The 16814-nt window shown below is 41.6% G+C and overlaps 1 protein-coding gene across 1 annotated transcript; it reads right to left on the bottom strand.

The window, feature by feature from the left end:
- Window positions 1-5739: 5739 nt before the first annotated feature.
- On the bottom strand, window positions 5740-14567 carry LOC306745368 (neurexophilin-1; the record flags this gene model as incomplete). The annotated part of the gene is made up of 2 exons (XM_079228142.1): window positions 5740-6540; window positions 14493-14567. The coding sequence occupies 2 exons, from the start codon at window positions 14565-14567 to the stop codon at window positions 5740-5742; spliced, it is 876 nt and encodes a 291-aa protein (XP_079084268.1).
- Window positions 14568-16814: the final 2247 nt, after the last annotated feature.

Below are 16814 nucleotides of genomic sequence, written 5' to 3'. Positions count from 1 at the left end.
TTGCTCTTCTTCTCTGAGGTGCAGCTGCGTGTGAACGAAGCCTAATTGTCCGTGTTTAGCATCAGCGCACACTCGCCTCTCACACACAGATATATTCAGCGGATCCAACTTTTTTTTTCTTTTTCTTTTCTTAACTGAAATTAAATCTGAGGTATTCAGGTACAAGAAGAGCCGCCCTTTGTGTTGTGTGGCAGTCTGTTATGGATGGAGATGAGGATTTCTGATAGTAAAAAGGTGATGAATCAGACGCTAGAAATGGGCCACATTCATGAGCCATGTAATCCTCTTATATCTCGTGTCGTTTTTAAAAGCAAACACATCTTTGACATCAATACTTGCGTGTCTGGTTTGATAAAGCCACCTCTCTCAACGACGGAGCTCCGGGAACTTGCAGTCGGCATTGTTCGCAATTTTGTGATAATTTACATTTAGATTGTGATGTCGGAATAAAACGATTCATTGAAAAACAACAACAAAAACTTTTTGGTGGCATGTCACAGCCTTATGAATAACGGAAACAATTAATTGATCAGAATACTTGTCTTTCAATTGACCGATTGACAAATAATGTAATTATATAAATATATGCACTGGGTCAGTTGACTGTGTTTAAGCCAAAATATATATTTGGAACCAACGTAATTCTGGGTAACTTTACTCAGCACCCAATGGCAGAAACCCATTCGGCGACCGATCAAACCCAAGACGATGGCTTGTTTTGGTCCAGTGTTATGTTTTTATGTGTCATATACTTTTTTACTAATATATGGTCATTTTGACCCAGTGCTAGACACAGCCAGCTTAAGTTGTACCTTAAAGTGTCACAACTTTAGAAAAAATATTATTAGAACCATACTACTACAGTATATACGTTCTCATAGTTTGGGTTGGATCGGGTACCCAATTTTTTTTTTACCTGGATGTCAGGTAAAGTTAAATCCATACTGTGTCTGTGTACAGGGACCCAGAGGATCTGTTGAGTGTATGAAGACACTGAACCTCAAATTGTTGCATTCTTTACTGCTTCTTACAATGTTGAGATTCTGTTATCTACAAACTGAGAATTTCAGCTTATTCTTCCTACACTCAGGATACGGGTGTCAGAATCCTCATGGCCTTTTATAAAGGGGGTTTAGCAGCTTGATAAAATGTATTTAAAAAAAAAAGACTTGTCTTTATAATGTGGTAAAGACTGGAGATGTGTGCATTTGTTGCTGGAAGCCGCCGAGACATCCAGCTGACAGATTTTTGAAAGCGGCCTAATTTCTTTCAGATTCACGATGAGCCGAGTAGCATCGAATCACGGATGTGCAAACTGCAAAATGGGAGAATGAGACAGTGGCTGCTGTCAGCCATTATCCAGTGCGGTAAGAATTGACAGCGTTACTATTCTAACATCCATTAGAGCAATTAGCTGCACCACACAGGTGCCCTGCCATTCAGTCTGTGAGACCTTTTTTCTTTTTTTTATTAAAAGCCCTAAAATATTCCTTAATGATCCAACCCTTCCAGAGAAAAATGTGTATACAAATGTATAATAACAGCGGGACAGAATTAAACGGAGCGTAAACTTAATTTCATGTTGCCACAATTCATTCGATTCACACAGGCTTAATAGTTTTGCTCATTTTCTTGCATGTTTAGGGGTGAAGTGTTCGTACCTGGTTATGTCTGGGGGGCATTAAGGCTGACTAATGAAATGACTCTATCCTCTGTGGCGTTTTAATCTATTCTCTGGCAAAGTAATTGACAAGCCCACAGTATGTGCATTAGGATAGCTCCGGCACCAAAGGACAGCTGTCACTAAAGCAATTAAAATGACAAAGGTTAATTAATTCTCTCCAGTTTTTACCTGATATGAGACATTCACAATGAGCGAGTTTTCATTTCCGGAGGAGTAATAGTGTTTTGAGGAGAGTAATTTATTTTTGATTTAAAAATAAAAAACAACAACCACCAAGCCATTGTCTGATAATGCCTTTAATATGTCAATACCTCACACAAAACTGTGCCCCAGGACAGCTTCAGCCCCAGATTTGTAATGAATTCTGAGGCAGGGCATGATCTGAAATGACAATTGCTTGTTGTTATTATTTAAGTAAGATACCTATTATGTCCTTTTTGTAGCGTCGGATACACAATGTGATTTTTTTTATTATTAGAAATGAGGCTTGTGAGGATGTTTCACACTTTAAAAAATATTTCGTCTGCAAACGGAAACCAAAGCGGAGCTCTAAATGTTCACTGTGGTTTAGAGAGGGGATGAAAACCGAGACGCAAATAATTACTATGCCAACCACCTCTGACACCACGAGACCAGAACCCAAGAACTTTCTAATCCACCTAAATGTCAAAGCAACGTTCGCAGCCCTCCCTCCGTGTGAATCTCCACAGGCTGCCAAAAGGCCAGTGGTTAGTCATCTGTTTACTCCTGCAGCTGCTGGGTGTCATTGGGACTCTGAAGGAGAAATCCCATGATTCTCTCTGCCATTTCTGACAGCTCCCACCCAGACCACATTAATCAGGGATTGCGGGCGAGCTGGGGGATAGACGGCGGGCATGAATGGCTCCGGCCCAGGACAACTGAACCGAGGGAGAAGATCTGGGCCCAAAGATAACTTGGACGTCCGCACATTGCCACACTGTAATGCTGCCGGTTTCATTCACTCACAAAGAGATCGTTGGACGGACAGTTTTTATTTTTTTTCCCGAGGAAACCGCTGGTTTTTCTTGTTGCCGGGTAAATTGGTGCTTTGAAATTAACATAATTAGATAAATGTTGGCTTTGAAGAGGAGTTAAATGGATCCAACCTCTCCCACTTGTGGAAATTACTCTCCAAGAAAGAGCTTTACCGCTGAATTGAGTTTATTAGATATTTGAAATCGGTTGGAGTTTAATTTTCCACGTTTTAATTACATAACTCTGCTTCCTACATCCCCTCTGTTTAATCATTTCATTGAGTTGTAGTGAAAGTACAGGTAGTGATCTAAAAGTTAACAAAAGATTAGACCTAGCGCTTAAAGACAAAACATTAATTTGGAACCAGCAGTCACTCACAAAATGATTGACGGGTGTTTTAATAAAAGGAATAATACTAGACTGAACAACTAAATCTAAGTTATTAAAATTCCCCCGAAGACCAAAGATTATTTTAAATCAGCAATGTTATTAAATACAGACGTAAAACAGCCTGATAGCTGCAATTACTTTTCGATTTAAAACACACAAAACTCAAAAACCTGCATTAATTGAATTGTTTGGCACCTTGCGGGCAGCGCAACAAGCTGTTAACGCGTACAAGTTATCACCTCATGAAGATATGACGACGTTTCGTATTTTTAACACTTTCAGCATACAGTGAAGCAAAACTGTAAAGCTGTGAGGTGTAAAAAACAAAATCCAAAGAACTAGCTGAAAGATGTTAAAAACGCTCGGCACAATCTGGCAATATTTGTCTTTGCGAATCATCACTCCTTTCCTACATTCGACATTTGACCCATTGCTAAAATATTGATTAGTGCAGCTTTGAGTTGGTGAATAGCTCCGTACATCATTCATTTAATTTAAACAGCACACAACGTACAGTAGTACGCTGCGTTCGCTCTCAGGCGACATCCGTGAGGGAACAAGATCCGTCTCTCGAAAGCTCTCGCACCCAAAAACACGTTTGTGCCCGACTGTTTACACTTGTAAGATTATGCATAATGAGGCTGCATTGTCTCGGCAAAGTGCTGCTTTAATTCTTTGAAGCTGAACAAACTGTCCTTGGCACATTTGGGTAACGGTGGAGAGATATCAAAGTCACTTTATTGAGATGAAAGAACTGGCCCAAACAGCAATCGGAGACATTAGTCATTCCTTCTTCTCGGTGACAGAAACATGCTCTCAATTTACGAGTCAGGTGCTCCCAGTGATTTCTGCCAGCCTTGTTCCTCCACATCATAAATTCCTCTTTATGCTCACTCATCCCACAGGCAGACTCCTATTCTTCGGCCTGCCTTGTCAGAAAATACACCCCACGTTGGCATATTGGATGTCGTCCAGGCTGCCATTAGCAGTTACTGTGTTGCGTGTACCACCGCGTGCACTGTGGAAGAGCACTGAATTTAAATAGACAGCAGTGATTGGGCCCCTAGGTGCACATTTGTGCTTTTCTTTTCTTTTCTTTTTTTTTATATACAGGTTTTCATCAGCATTTTAATTCATTCTTTCTGTGGTGTTGACTCTGCAGAGCTCCCACTTACACTGTGTTCATTTCCTCTAAATGCTTCACGTTGAGCCACTGGCTCCCAATTTATGTAATGAAGGTTTAATAGCCAATTGGAACATCCAATATCGTTAACAGCCAGTGTTAGTCTCATCCAGATTTTTTTTTCTTTCTTTCTTTTAGATAACCAGAGGTGCGAATGTTTGATAGGTAGAATGTGTGATTAGCACCTGCTGTTTGACGCATGTCCCGTCTCCTCTGGAGCAAGAAACCACATTTTAACAGTTCTGTTTCAGCCGTTTGCTTGATGTACTTTCATATTTTCTGCTTGTACGAAGATCTATTTTGAAACACATTTTACCTTGTGGTTTTGTTTTCTCATCATCCTGCATGTTTTTAATACAAAGTGTGTACCGATACCTATTTTTGGACACTGCAGGGTCACCGGGGCTCTGACACCTTGTACTGCTGGCTGCTTGTCATGTTGGTGATGCAAGGGGTGAAATGTATTGTACTGGACTTGTTAGTCACAAAAATAAGAGCAATGTCAAGCAAGTCTAAAAGGGAGATGTGTTAACTTTTTTAAGTAGCAGTGAAGAAAAATGTGCGTCTGTATCTTTGTTTTCTTGTGTGATTTCTGCAAGTTTTATTTATTTATTGCAACATTTACCCGCTTGCATGTTTGATCTGATTGGAGCCCTCCACTCGTGTCATTTACCGTGGCCTTAAAACTGCTAACAGATATCACAGGATTGAAATCAAAGTACTTTTTTTTACGCTTCTTTTTTTTCTCCGGTGACTTGATGAAGATTATTTCTGACAGCTGCAATAACATGAAAATATAGATGGACGTTATTCAGTTGTTTACCACATTTGGTTCATGCATGGACATGGACGAGATTCCAACAACAATATCGGAGAGAGGTATATTCACTCTAACAATCACACTGCAGAAAACAACACCACTCAAAGTATATTTGCTTTTTCCATTATGCCCTCTAATGCATACTGACAGATTCTTCTTATTTGCATCGACATTTACGTGTTCGCAATGATTACCAGCAACTGATTGGGAAAAAGACAGAAAGCATGATTGAGGCGGAAATACACTATCAACATAAACAACTAAATTAGCGGGAGAAAACATTAATAAAATTGTTTTCTGGTCTTTGTGTGGAACCCACAATATTTACATAAATACAATCAGCATATTTTTACGGTTGGCTTGAGAAATTCCTTTCCATGTAAGCTGCTATGCATATAAGATGAGTATTGCAAGCCTATAAATGCTTCCCTAAATGCTCCCATAATGACCTCGGGGTAGGTCTGTTCATTGGAGCAACATTAGTCTTGCGTCAAGGATATGTTAGCTGGAATAATGCCTGTCAATGTCTCAAGTTGGAAGTGTCTTGAATCCATTTTCATCCAAATAATCTGACATCGTTCAAGACCCGACAGCCGGTCTCTCCTTTTTTCTTTCTTTTTTTTTACTCTTCTTGGTTGTTGTTGTCGTCGTCGTCTGGTCATGTGATCACCCCGTGGGGAGGTACGGGGTGTCACTGTGGTAGTTGTAATCTGGACACACCTTCTGCACCAGCTTGTAATCGGTGCTGTAGAAGGTGATGAAGATACAGATGACTTTAAAGGGCTTGGAGCACAGCCAGGACACGTGGCTCTGGGTCTGCTCTTGCGAGCAGCTCTGCGAGGGGTCGTGGGCACACAGCGAGTTCCTGGTGCCCTTCTCCACCTTCTCGTACTCCACCCTGCAGTTGAACAGCTTGTTGTCCTTGGTCTCCAGAGCCGTCTGCTGCTGCTGCTGCTGCTGCTGCTGGTGGTGCTGGTGGAATTGCTGCTGGTGGACCTGGAACTCCACGGCTTTGGTCGGTGGAACAAGTCCCACGGAGACGTTGCCCTGACCGGTCGAGTTGTGACGGAAGTAGACGCTGAACGTCCCGTTACCGTGATCCACGATCTTACCCGTGATGAGGAGGTTGAGCTTCACCGTCTTGATGTTGGAATGGAAGTCGCCCCAACCGAACATCTTCTTGAACTTGCCTGTCTTGACCATTGGCCTCCGCTTTGTCCTGGATCGAGCGTCGCGGGGGTTCGTAGTGTTGTAAAGCCAGTTCCACTGCTCCTGTTTGGAGAACGAGTCGGCCTCGTCGTAGTTCAGATCCAGGGAGGTGAAGTTCTCTTTGCCGTAGAGGGTCTGGGACAGCAGGCGGCTGATGGAGACGGCCTTGCTGCTTTCAGTCCAGTAGGTCTTCACTCTGGATTTTGAGCGCTCTCTCAAGTCTGAATGCCCTGGACTCGGTGAATCAGCACCGGTAACCTGAAAGAAGAAACAAACACGATCTCCATTACTGAAACATTTCAATCGGTAACCAGAGAGAGAGCTCACACCTCTGACAAGGCTGCAGAAAATGCTCTCAGAATTGAAACTGCATAACATTAAAGTGACAGATACAGATTCTGTCAGAGTATATTAGAGCTCCGTATGAGGATGGAATGTGACGGGGATTGGTGACGAAGGTGGGAAGCGTTTTCTGTGATTAAAACAAAACCATTTAAACCTCCGCAAAATTAGAGGATTTTGCCGCTTTGGCGGACCAGACTCGCATCCTTTGCATTCACGTGAATTTCACACCTTTCACCAAATTGGTTCCGGATCAGGAAATAAAAGTGATCTTCATTTGGCGTGCCAGAAAATATAAGAATATTGACTTTAATGCAATGGATCGGAGATGCGTCTTGTTGCAGTTGCAACAACTACTGTTGGTGTGTTTAGTTTAATTTGCTGGAACCACAATCTTAATTTAACCCCACGTAATTCAGTGTTTTGCAGAATTGGCCAAATGTTGGCGTTCTGTCTGGCTTTGCCGTTGGGTGGACGCATGCAGGCTGAGCGCTCTGTGGGGAAATCTGTGGACATGTTTGTGGGAATCCTGCTCACTAACAACAAGACCAAAGTCGATCCCCTATTGCGGCAGTTATAAAACACCAACCAGAGCTCATCCATCCACGAGCGCCTCTAGCAAACATGCGTTCATGCTGTGACCAACTCTCGCAGTGTGTGAAACGCCTTGTGCTGGTTCGTCCTAATCAAGATTTAAGGTTATTCCTGCCATGCATCGAAATGAATGGAGAGCTTCTTGGGTGCAGACATGATGCAACGGCAGACTATTACCTGCTGAATGTGGCCTGAATGGATGATTGATGATTCATTCCGTGTCTCTCCTCTAACAATCACACAGATGGGAGAGCGAAGATTCCACACCGCGGCCCGTGACAGTGATGTCCAAACCCGGGCCGAGGAACGTGACAGCAGATCTATCTGGTCGAAGCGTTTACATTTTGTACCTTCGCCCCGCGATCGATACTCTGAAAATAAGGTCTTCTCTCATTCAGAAAGTTCACTGGATGACATTGTAGCACTGTAGGCCAGAGAGTGTGAGGAGCTCTTGCACGGAAAAAATAACAAAAAACCCGTTGCAGGAGTTGCGATAGGCCTCTTGAAAGAGTGCGCTCATTTGGTGCACTCGGCTCCAGAGTGGAGGAGTTTTTGAAAAGATCGCCCCCGGTTGTTTTTGAAGAGGCCTCCGTGATGAATGGCCTGATGTGGATCAACCGTTAGTGGCGTTGCAGAGACTTTGGCTCAGTAGCTGTGGCATCTCTCTCGCTCTCCCTCTCTGGGTAGACGAACAGAACCTGATTTTAATCGAAGCCTTTTCAAACCCAGAAAACGTTTGGACATCTTTGCAGCAGGCTGGTTTTATAAAAAGGATGAAAAAAAGAAAGCTGCAGGACTTTTAGCTGCAGAAGGATTGTCGTGACAAGGTGGAGAGAAATATGAATTCCAGCAGTTTCCTTGCGCAGTGGGGCAGTTAAACTGTATTAATGAACACCTCCTTTTGTCTTCCATTGCTGGAAACAAAAGTCTGTCATGTTGGCCTCACTGGTGATGTATTGTAAAAAGATAAAGTCAGCGCGAGGATGAGGGAGGCTTCCTGTTCAGGATTTATCTGCATCATTATAGTCAAACATAAAGCTCCTTAGGATGTAAAAGTTCAGTGAATTAGTATCGTATAGAATGTCAGCCAAGCAGCTATGAAGTCGATTATGACAATTGTCTTTATTCTTGGGCTCAATAATATTTCAGGTTTAAGCTTGTTTCAGTTTTTTATGTGGATTTTAAAAGTGAAAATGCATTAAAATAAATGTGTGTATATATATATATATATATAGATATTATTAAGGTTAATACAGCAGCTAATTTAAAGGAGACATATCGTGCTGATTTTAAGGGTTTATACTTTTGTATTTTGGGTCACTACTTGAGCACGCTTATATGTTTTTTCTTTTACTGTTTGTCCGAATATACCCGGCTTCATTCCCTTCCATGTTTACTTCCTGTCACGTACACTGCAACCGTAAATAAACTGGAACACGTTTGGGACGTTTTAAACGGTGAGACGGTGTATTTGCTGTATAGTTGTGTCGTCACGACCGAACGTTAACCTTAACAGCTCGCTTTAAAGGCACGGATGCTGAATACGGGTAGTGTGTATTTTTGAATGGATACGCGTTTAAAAAAAAAGAACAAACAATTGAAGGTTTTGGTTAAATGGATTTCTAACACTTGAGCCCTTGGGAGTTGAGACAATTCAGTTTTAGATTATTTGCAATAATCGGCTAAATTATCTTTGACCCCCTAAACCAGACTGTAAACCCTAATTCATTTTCATGAATTTTTCTATTCTGAGTTGTGAAAAGACTGAAGTCTCTAACGATCAAATGAAATATAATTTTCATCGTGCAGTAATTACTGATGCTTCTCAGTAACCGGGTTTCAGTCTCAACGGAGTCCTGAAACCAGATCGAGGGATATTAGGAAACTGCTTTGAGCTGGTTTAAGTGACTGTCAGGCTAATTAGCCTGTGTGTGTGTGTGTGTGTGTGTGTGTGTGTGTGTGTGTGTGTGTGTGTGTGTGTACAACATTTCGAGATGTAAATGGTAAATTATATTTTCTAAACAATGCAGATCAGAGGAGATTTAAGACTCAAAAAGTGTTATCATTTTGCTTTCAGGAAATTAGATTGCCTCCAACGGTGTGTTTTGGAAAAGCGCCGTCATTTTCTGCGACTTCATGTTATGAATAATTTTGTAGGAGAAGATGTCACTGGATTTCTTCACTAGTCCCTTCCAAGATGATCTGAAGTGTGTGCCCAGTCATCATCAGACCCAAAGTCCTTGTTGTTGTGAGGGAACTCGCTCTGTTGTCACCGGCGTTCTGAATGGTCCCCAAACTGTGACATGCAATTAGCTTTCATCTAAAGCACCTGACAGTCTCTGGATTAGAGCACTCAGAGGCACATTCACAGAGACCCCACTTCACGGATTAGAGTCCAACCTGTAATCCAGCCCGGGGAGATTAGGCAGATCAGAGGCAGTCCTGACTAAAGCAAGGTTTATATCCAGAACACCCCGACTGACTGCACCAACACTCAGAGGGCCAAGATTTACCTCTCGCCGGAGAGAGAGAGAGAGAGAGAGAGAGAGAGAGAGAGAAAGAAAGAGAAAGAAAGAGAGAGAGAGAGAAAGAGAGAGAGAGAAAGAGAGAGAGAATGTGTTTGTGTGTGTTAGATGCATGAATGTGCATGAAAGAGATACTGCAGAGAGAAAAGAAGGGAAACTGCTGCTGGATAAAGGACAGGAGAAAAACAAACATGGCAGCGTAAAGGTCAACAGTCACACTGTGATGACTTTGGATGAAACAGATATTGGTTTTTCAATAATGGGTTTTGTTAAATATCAAACTATATCTTCCGCAGCTTCAAGCTAGATTCATTTTTGCACTTGGATAGCTTTATTTAACTGTATTTTCATTCTTTTTATTTATCTTGTTATTTCAGTCGTTGTCGTTATTGCAGCGTTCCGCATGCTTTTTGGTTTGTGACCCCTTGAAGCGCCGTTTGTCACAAGTTATATGGGATGTATGCGAGGGATTATCCAATCTAAACCTCTCAGATTGTTCCATTTAAATACGTTGTAGTGTCCAGAAAAGCTAAAACATTCCAACATTTCACAAGATTAGAAGAAAATCTGCAAAAAAAAATCTCTCGATTTCAATCCAATGAACCACCTTGCAGCCCTCAGGTTAGCCACTTCGGACCAGTCGTTTTGAATCACTTACTACAAATTGTAAATATTTTTGGAAGAGTCCCCAAAAATAAGTCACAAAAATAAATCTGTGCACTCGACTCTAGATAAATTGAATTGAAGTGCTGATGGTTTCCTCTAAACAAGATCTGCATCAGACATGATATGTAGCTGAAACAATTACTTGATTATTGGATCAGGCGGAAATGAATCTCCAACTATTTGACAGAGTGTTGGATGCTGCTTTTCTCATCAGATAGCAGCGTAAATATCTTTGAGTTTCGAACTGGGACAAATCGTTATAATATATAGTTTTAAGAAACTATAACAATTGTTTCTCGCTATGGATCAAACGGTAAAACTATTAATCGATAAAATGATGTGCAGGTAAATCAAATAAAGACCCAATCGATCACAGCCATCACTCAGGTGGTTTTCTACATGATTAATAGTTTTCTAGATGTGTCTGATACTCCATAAGGGGAACAATGTATATAAAAGATTTAAAGCACTTATACCTCTGATTTTCCTACAAAGTTTTGGTTATTTCATGAGAGATTCTTTTTGGGATTAGTTTGAGCTCTGCTCACAGGATTAAAGTGGGAAGAGCCATGTTGGAAAATGTCAGTTGTCCGCTCGTGTTGCAAAAAGCCAAAGCCACACAGTCCTGATGTAGCAGATTAGTTGAGTGTTTGACTGTTACACTCTTATAATAATAACTACGGATGTTTGTGTTTTTCCCTGAACTTTAACTTTGATCATAATTATGTTATATTTATAAGCCTTAATGGTATGGAGACGTTACTTGTTTTCAGGGGGTGTTAAAGATATGTGTTGTATTTACTCCAGAGGTTTAGAATTACACTTCCATGCAGTTACATAAATACAGGGCACGCACGAGAATGGTAAAAATCAAAGCATCACAGGCTGAGATAACCAGATTTAGTTTCCTGCGTAGTATCGCTCAAGCTCCTATATTTCCCATAATTCAAACAAAAGCATCTTTAGCACCTACCTGGCAAATGTCTTTTGAAACGCAGGCTTAAAATTTGTGGAGTGTCGCTTTTATACAGAAAATACACACTAACTTACACAAAGTCTTATCGGTCAATTGCAGCGGAGGAAAAAATAAAATTCAATTTGCAATTTATATTAAATATAGCGCCCCCATTCAAAGACATTCAAACATATCTCCCAATCATATTGAGAGGCTTTCATTTCATGGCTCCGAGTTATTCCAACTCTTCAACCTGCAGTTTGTTATATTCATGTCCTACCCCATTTAACTGTCTGTTAATATTGTTCCCCCGGTTCGGTGTATGAGGCAGAATCCCTCAACAAGATAACACAAACAGCATCGGCATGCAGAAATCCTTTTAGGAAACGACTCTCCAGATTGCCAGATGCAGCGTAGAGGCACAGGCTGTTGCACAAACCTAAATGCTATCTTCTCTTGGCGAGGCTGTGATAAGGCGCAGGCGTCCGCTCTTTAAAAAAACAGGAAGATAAACAACCCCCGGCTTCCCTCGGGGAGCTCGGAGGACATTCTATGGGCCGGACCCCCCGAGCAGCCAACAAATTCCACCTTTTAATAGAACCATCGGAGGAGCCAGATGACTCGGCGGTGGGCCGCACACAAAAAGCTTGCAAGGAAGAATGAAAGTGTGTGTCAGTTTTCATTTACCTGAACGCTGCTGCGGCGTGGGGAGGATTTGTGTGTGCGACAGCTTCTAGTTTAAAAAAGAGAAGCGGGCCGAGAGCTGGATTTGGGCTGCCACTTTTGCAATCTTGATTGTGTGTGCGTGTGCGCGTGCGTGTGCGTGTGTGCGTGTGTGTGTGTGTGTGTATTCAGATATTAATAGTCGTCGCCCTATTTTATTGGTTTGTGTGTGTGAACGTTTTTTTGGATTTATTTACTCCTTTTTAAAATTTTTTTTTTTTTTTTTTAGCTGATGCTCTTATCCAGAGAGGCTTAATGTGTGAGGAGCTATTAGGGGTTAGAGTTTTGGCTCAAGGACACAAGGCTGTTGCAGGATCAAACCTGCTGTGACCTTTTTCGGGGCATGCGGATAGTCCCTCTTACCGTCTCACGCCACCTCACAGCAAAAGCATGTTTTAATCTAATGTATGACCTTCTGACGACACGTACTTCTACCGCAGCATTCGAGTTCAAGAAGAAAAAGTACACATACATATTGGTTTATGGATTATCGGCTCTAAGTCGGAGCCTATGTTTGTAAGAAATGTTCCCTCCAGAGAGGAAGGTAGTTTAAGAGTCCCTCGTGTGTTAAAGCCGTCTTTTAGAGTATTTCTCCAACTGTGCACTTGGGATGTGATTGTCGTCATAGTCGTTTATAGTGAATTTATTTTGTCTCGCCTTGTGAGGTCCCCCCGTAGTTGAGCTGATGGATCAACTAAGCGCATTTGACGCCCGCTAAGAGTTTAGGTCCACACTCTCCCAGTGATATCAAAGTACTACCTGAGGGGGGGGTCAGAGATGATGACAAATCACAAAGTGTGTCAAGACATCACAGGCAGCTTGCAGTCGGAGCCGAGGTCCCATCACCGCTTTGAGAGGCCGGGGCACAATTATCACCGTGACTTCTGAGGAGGATAAATACTAAACGCGGTCAGACTGCAGGATATTAGAGCAGGGGCAGTTTAAAGACTAAGAAGAGAGAGAGAGAAAGAGAGAGAGAGAGAAAGAGAGAGAGAGAGAGAGAGAGAGAGAGAGAGAGAGAGAGACTAGCCACCAGTTTTTCAACTTACCCAGAGGAAAAATGCATAATCATATTATTTCACACACGACTTGGTTCAAAGGCGGCCAAAATAAGTTTGTGAGGTTCCCATGGGTCTGTCAATCTGTTGAAGGAGCTGCAGGCAAAAGCTTAGGATGCACCGAGTACGAAACAATTATGATCATCCCATTAAAGCATAGCGAAGCAATTTGGAAGCGGAGTCTGGGAAGAAAAAAAAAGAAAAACACAACAACAAAAAAAACAAGCGATGCTGTGAGATCAGCTCCTCACCACCAGGATGCTGTTTGTACGAGTAACTCACACACTTGATGATTAATGTTTGTCTTTAAATTGAGACGATAAGGGAATCCATGTTTGTTAATGTTATTGCTCCTGGAATCGAGGAATCGTCGTCGTTGCTTCAAAAGCAGGGAGGCTTCGTAAAGTAAAAAAAATAAAAAAATAAGTGGGGGGAGGAAATGATTAGTGCGCTTACTCAGCTGTGAAATTGAGTTTATGGTTTTCAAGACGGTGAATTCAATTCGATAATGGGTATTAAGTTGTAGAGAATAATTAATAGTAATTGACTTCTTTCCATCACTATGCAAATTAAACACAGATAACACTACGGGAGCTTTTTAAGGCCAGTCAAGTTTGTGAGGATTAAGTTTATGGAATTTTTTGTTGGAGAGAGAGGAGTGGCTCCTGTTCTGCTTTGATTGCTTTGTTGACAGATTTATCAGTGGGTGAGGGGTTACTGTCTTTCCGAGGATTAAAGGAATTGGGTTGTCACAAACTGTCTGGGAGCATTCTGGTATGTTTGTCATAATGGGCTCAGGCGGTTCTCTGCCGTACTGTCAAATATATTCCAATTGAAGTGTGTCTGTAAATGGGAGAGAGGAGGGGAGGACGCCAAGGAAGGAAGGAATGGATTGTGCTGAGGGAGAAATATGCAGATTTGGATTTGGGAAGCCTGTGCGTTCACACTGACATTTTGTTAATTTGTGACGATATTAATGAGTCAATGCTCGGAGCAGTTAGAAATCTGGTTTGTCATCGCAGGGCTCAAATTCAAGGAAGCCTCTAATCTGCTATAGCACAATTCAAATGAGTCTGAAATCAACTAAATTACATTTCGCTTTACGTTTTGACTTTCACGTCATCCGACTGCAACTGACATCATGCAGCAATGGATTCTGATTCAGATGTTGCTTGTTTTGGACTCTGTGAGGTTGTCCCGGACTAACTCACTTCATCCCCAAAAAATTCTGTTTGTGCACGTTCCTCGATATTGCTGCGACCAGATATTGATCACATAACCTGTAGAGATATAAAATGACAAGAAGAGAAAAAGGTAAAGGTAAAATCAAAAAGCCATTTAACTCACCAGAGAGACGACTGACAGCAGCAGAGCGGCCGCCCACAGACATGTGGTCTTCATGCCTCTCTGTGGAGCCCTCATGTCAAACTGTCCTTGATCTTCTTTAGACGCCAAAATGAAAAGAGAAAAAGAAAAACCTCCCTTTGGACTGCGCCGGGGTCAGCCACCGAACTTGCAGGAGAAACACAGAGTGAGGAGAGGCGGTCCTGAGGTGGGAGAGGGGAGATGAATCTTCTCGGGCTCATCCAATGGGGGTCAGATGTCCGCCGCTGGAAAACGCCTCAAGTGTCTTCTGGGGAGATTTCTGTTGCGAGGTTTGGAGGCGCCGTGGCGAGAACCGAGGTGTTTGTACATCTGAGTGTCAGTGTGGAGGGATGTTTTATATAGTGCGCTTTGAGGTTCAGAGAGAGGGAGAGGGAGAGGGGGAGGGATGGAGAGACAAATAGAGTGAGCGAGGGAGAGAGGAGAAAAGGGGGGAGCAGAGAAGGAGGTTCATATTATTGACTTTTGAGAGGCAACTTTTCCTTTATCGTCGTTGGGGGCTGACATCTAGTGGCCGTCCACTGCAGTGGATCCTTCTTCTGTTTCTTGAGACGCTGTAAACATCAGTCATGATGCCGTGTCGATCTGATGTTGTGAAGGAGGCACTTCATGGATAAAGCTTCCACTGACGGCTTATTCTCTCACGTAACCCCAAATATTCAGTTGATCATTAATCACTCATTCAGAAGTAAGTGACTCATTAAGGTTAGGCTTTTTAAGTTTATAAGCCAAATAACAAAGCTAATTTATTCTGTGATTTGCTTCTTTTTTTCTTAAAAATTAGGTTAATCAGGTTTTTCCAAATCAGGTTTATTCTGAAAATCAGTGTTTCATTTTTGCCACGCAAACACAAAATAAATTACTAAAACTAAACATCTAATTAATAATAAATAAATAAATAAAATAAAGTATAACTATTAATAGATAAATGGCTTTTGTATAAATTAAGAAAGTGGTTCAACTTAATGTAATACAAATTTGAAAACAATTGCCAAAAAAACTATATGTAAAATGTTAAAGAGTCACCAATTAGCTGCAGACCTTTATTGAATATTTTAAAGCATGATTAATAGTTAATTTGTGCACACAGCAGTTTTGTATACCTGACAAGCATCAATTAAAAAGGACTATTGGTTCTCGCACCTCCATAAAGCTGGAGGTCATGTGAGTGACATAACGCAATGTGGCAGCATCTTCTGTTCGACCCGTCCTGCCTGGTAAACGCCCACATCTTTAAAACTCCATCCCCAGTCTGTTACGTCTGTCTGGTTCAAATCTAGTCTTCAAAGTCCAAAATGACTCCACTGATGCCAAGTAGTTTTTAGACTTAACACGCTCAGAACAATACAATTGTGTAGCGGTTGAAAAGCGCTAAACGTGAGACATTAATTGACATCGCAAACCAGGTGACAGAGTGCATGTCCAGAAAGCAGTAATGAAGGAAAAGGAGAGACTGTCTCTGCACACTGCAAAAACCCGAGCTCTCCAACGTGTCATCCTCTGCCTGACATGTTGCATCAGGCAGGGGATGTTTGCAGAAGACGTTTGAAATGTTGCACTAATGAAAACTTGAGAGATCTCAGACAGCCTCTCCTTTTCCTTGTTAATAAATGAACACTGACATGACGCGGCACCCGCTCTCCAGTTCCCCCTGAGGTTAGCTCTGTCGGCACTGTTGCCGTTGTGTGCGCTGTTAGCACCGTTAGCTGGCGTGTTGGGAGAGGTGTGGCGGTTGTAGATGTGCTCTGAAATTTAGATTTCAGCAACTTAATTCATGTGCATTCCACATTAAAGGATGTCTAGTAATATTCTTCATTTCTTTTATTGTCAACAAATCCCATGAAAAAACATTAATTGATCGCACTAAGAAGTATAATCTGTTTAGCCAAAGCCTGACGTGTCATTCCTCTGTGGCATAGAGCACCAAATGTGTATTAATCCGCTGCTGAAAATAGTCCACTCCAACTAATTCAATCCTGTTTCAGTAACATCGGTGTTTTAAGAAATTATGGAGCCTTTAGAAATAAATATTTATGAGATGTACTGTATGTCTTGAGAAGGAACAAATAGATGGAAAATATATGCCATCCAATATTTAAGGTAACTTTGTAACACATTGTTGGTACCTTTTCATGGGATTTGTTAACAATAAAGAAAATATGAAAGAAAACACAAGACTTAACCTATAATGACAATTTTAAACATTTTTATTGTGGGGTCTCGCTCGCTTGTGAACATATAAATAGAAAAAAATGTCTGGATAACTTTCTTTGTGTGTTTACAACC

This window comes from Taurulus bubalis (genome assembly GCF_910589615.1).
Source record: "Taurulus bubalis genome assembly, chromosome: 12".
NCBI lineage: Eukaryota > Metazoa > Chordata > Actinopteri > Perciformes > Cottidae > Taurulus > Taurulus bubalis.
Note: the sequence above shows the minus strand (reverse complement) of the source record. Positions and strands in the feature narration are given on the sequence as shown.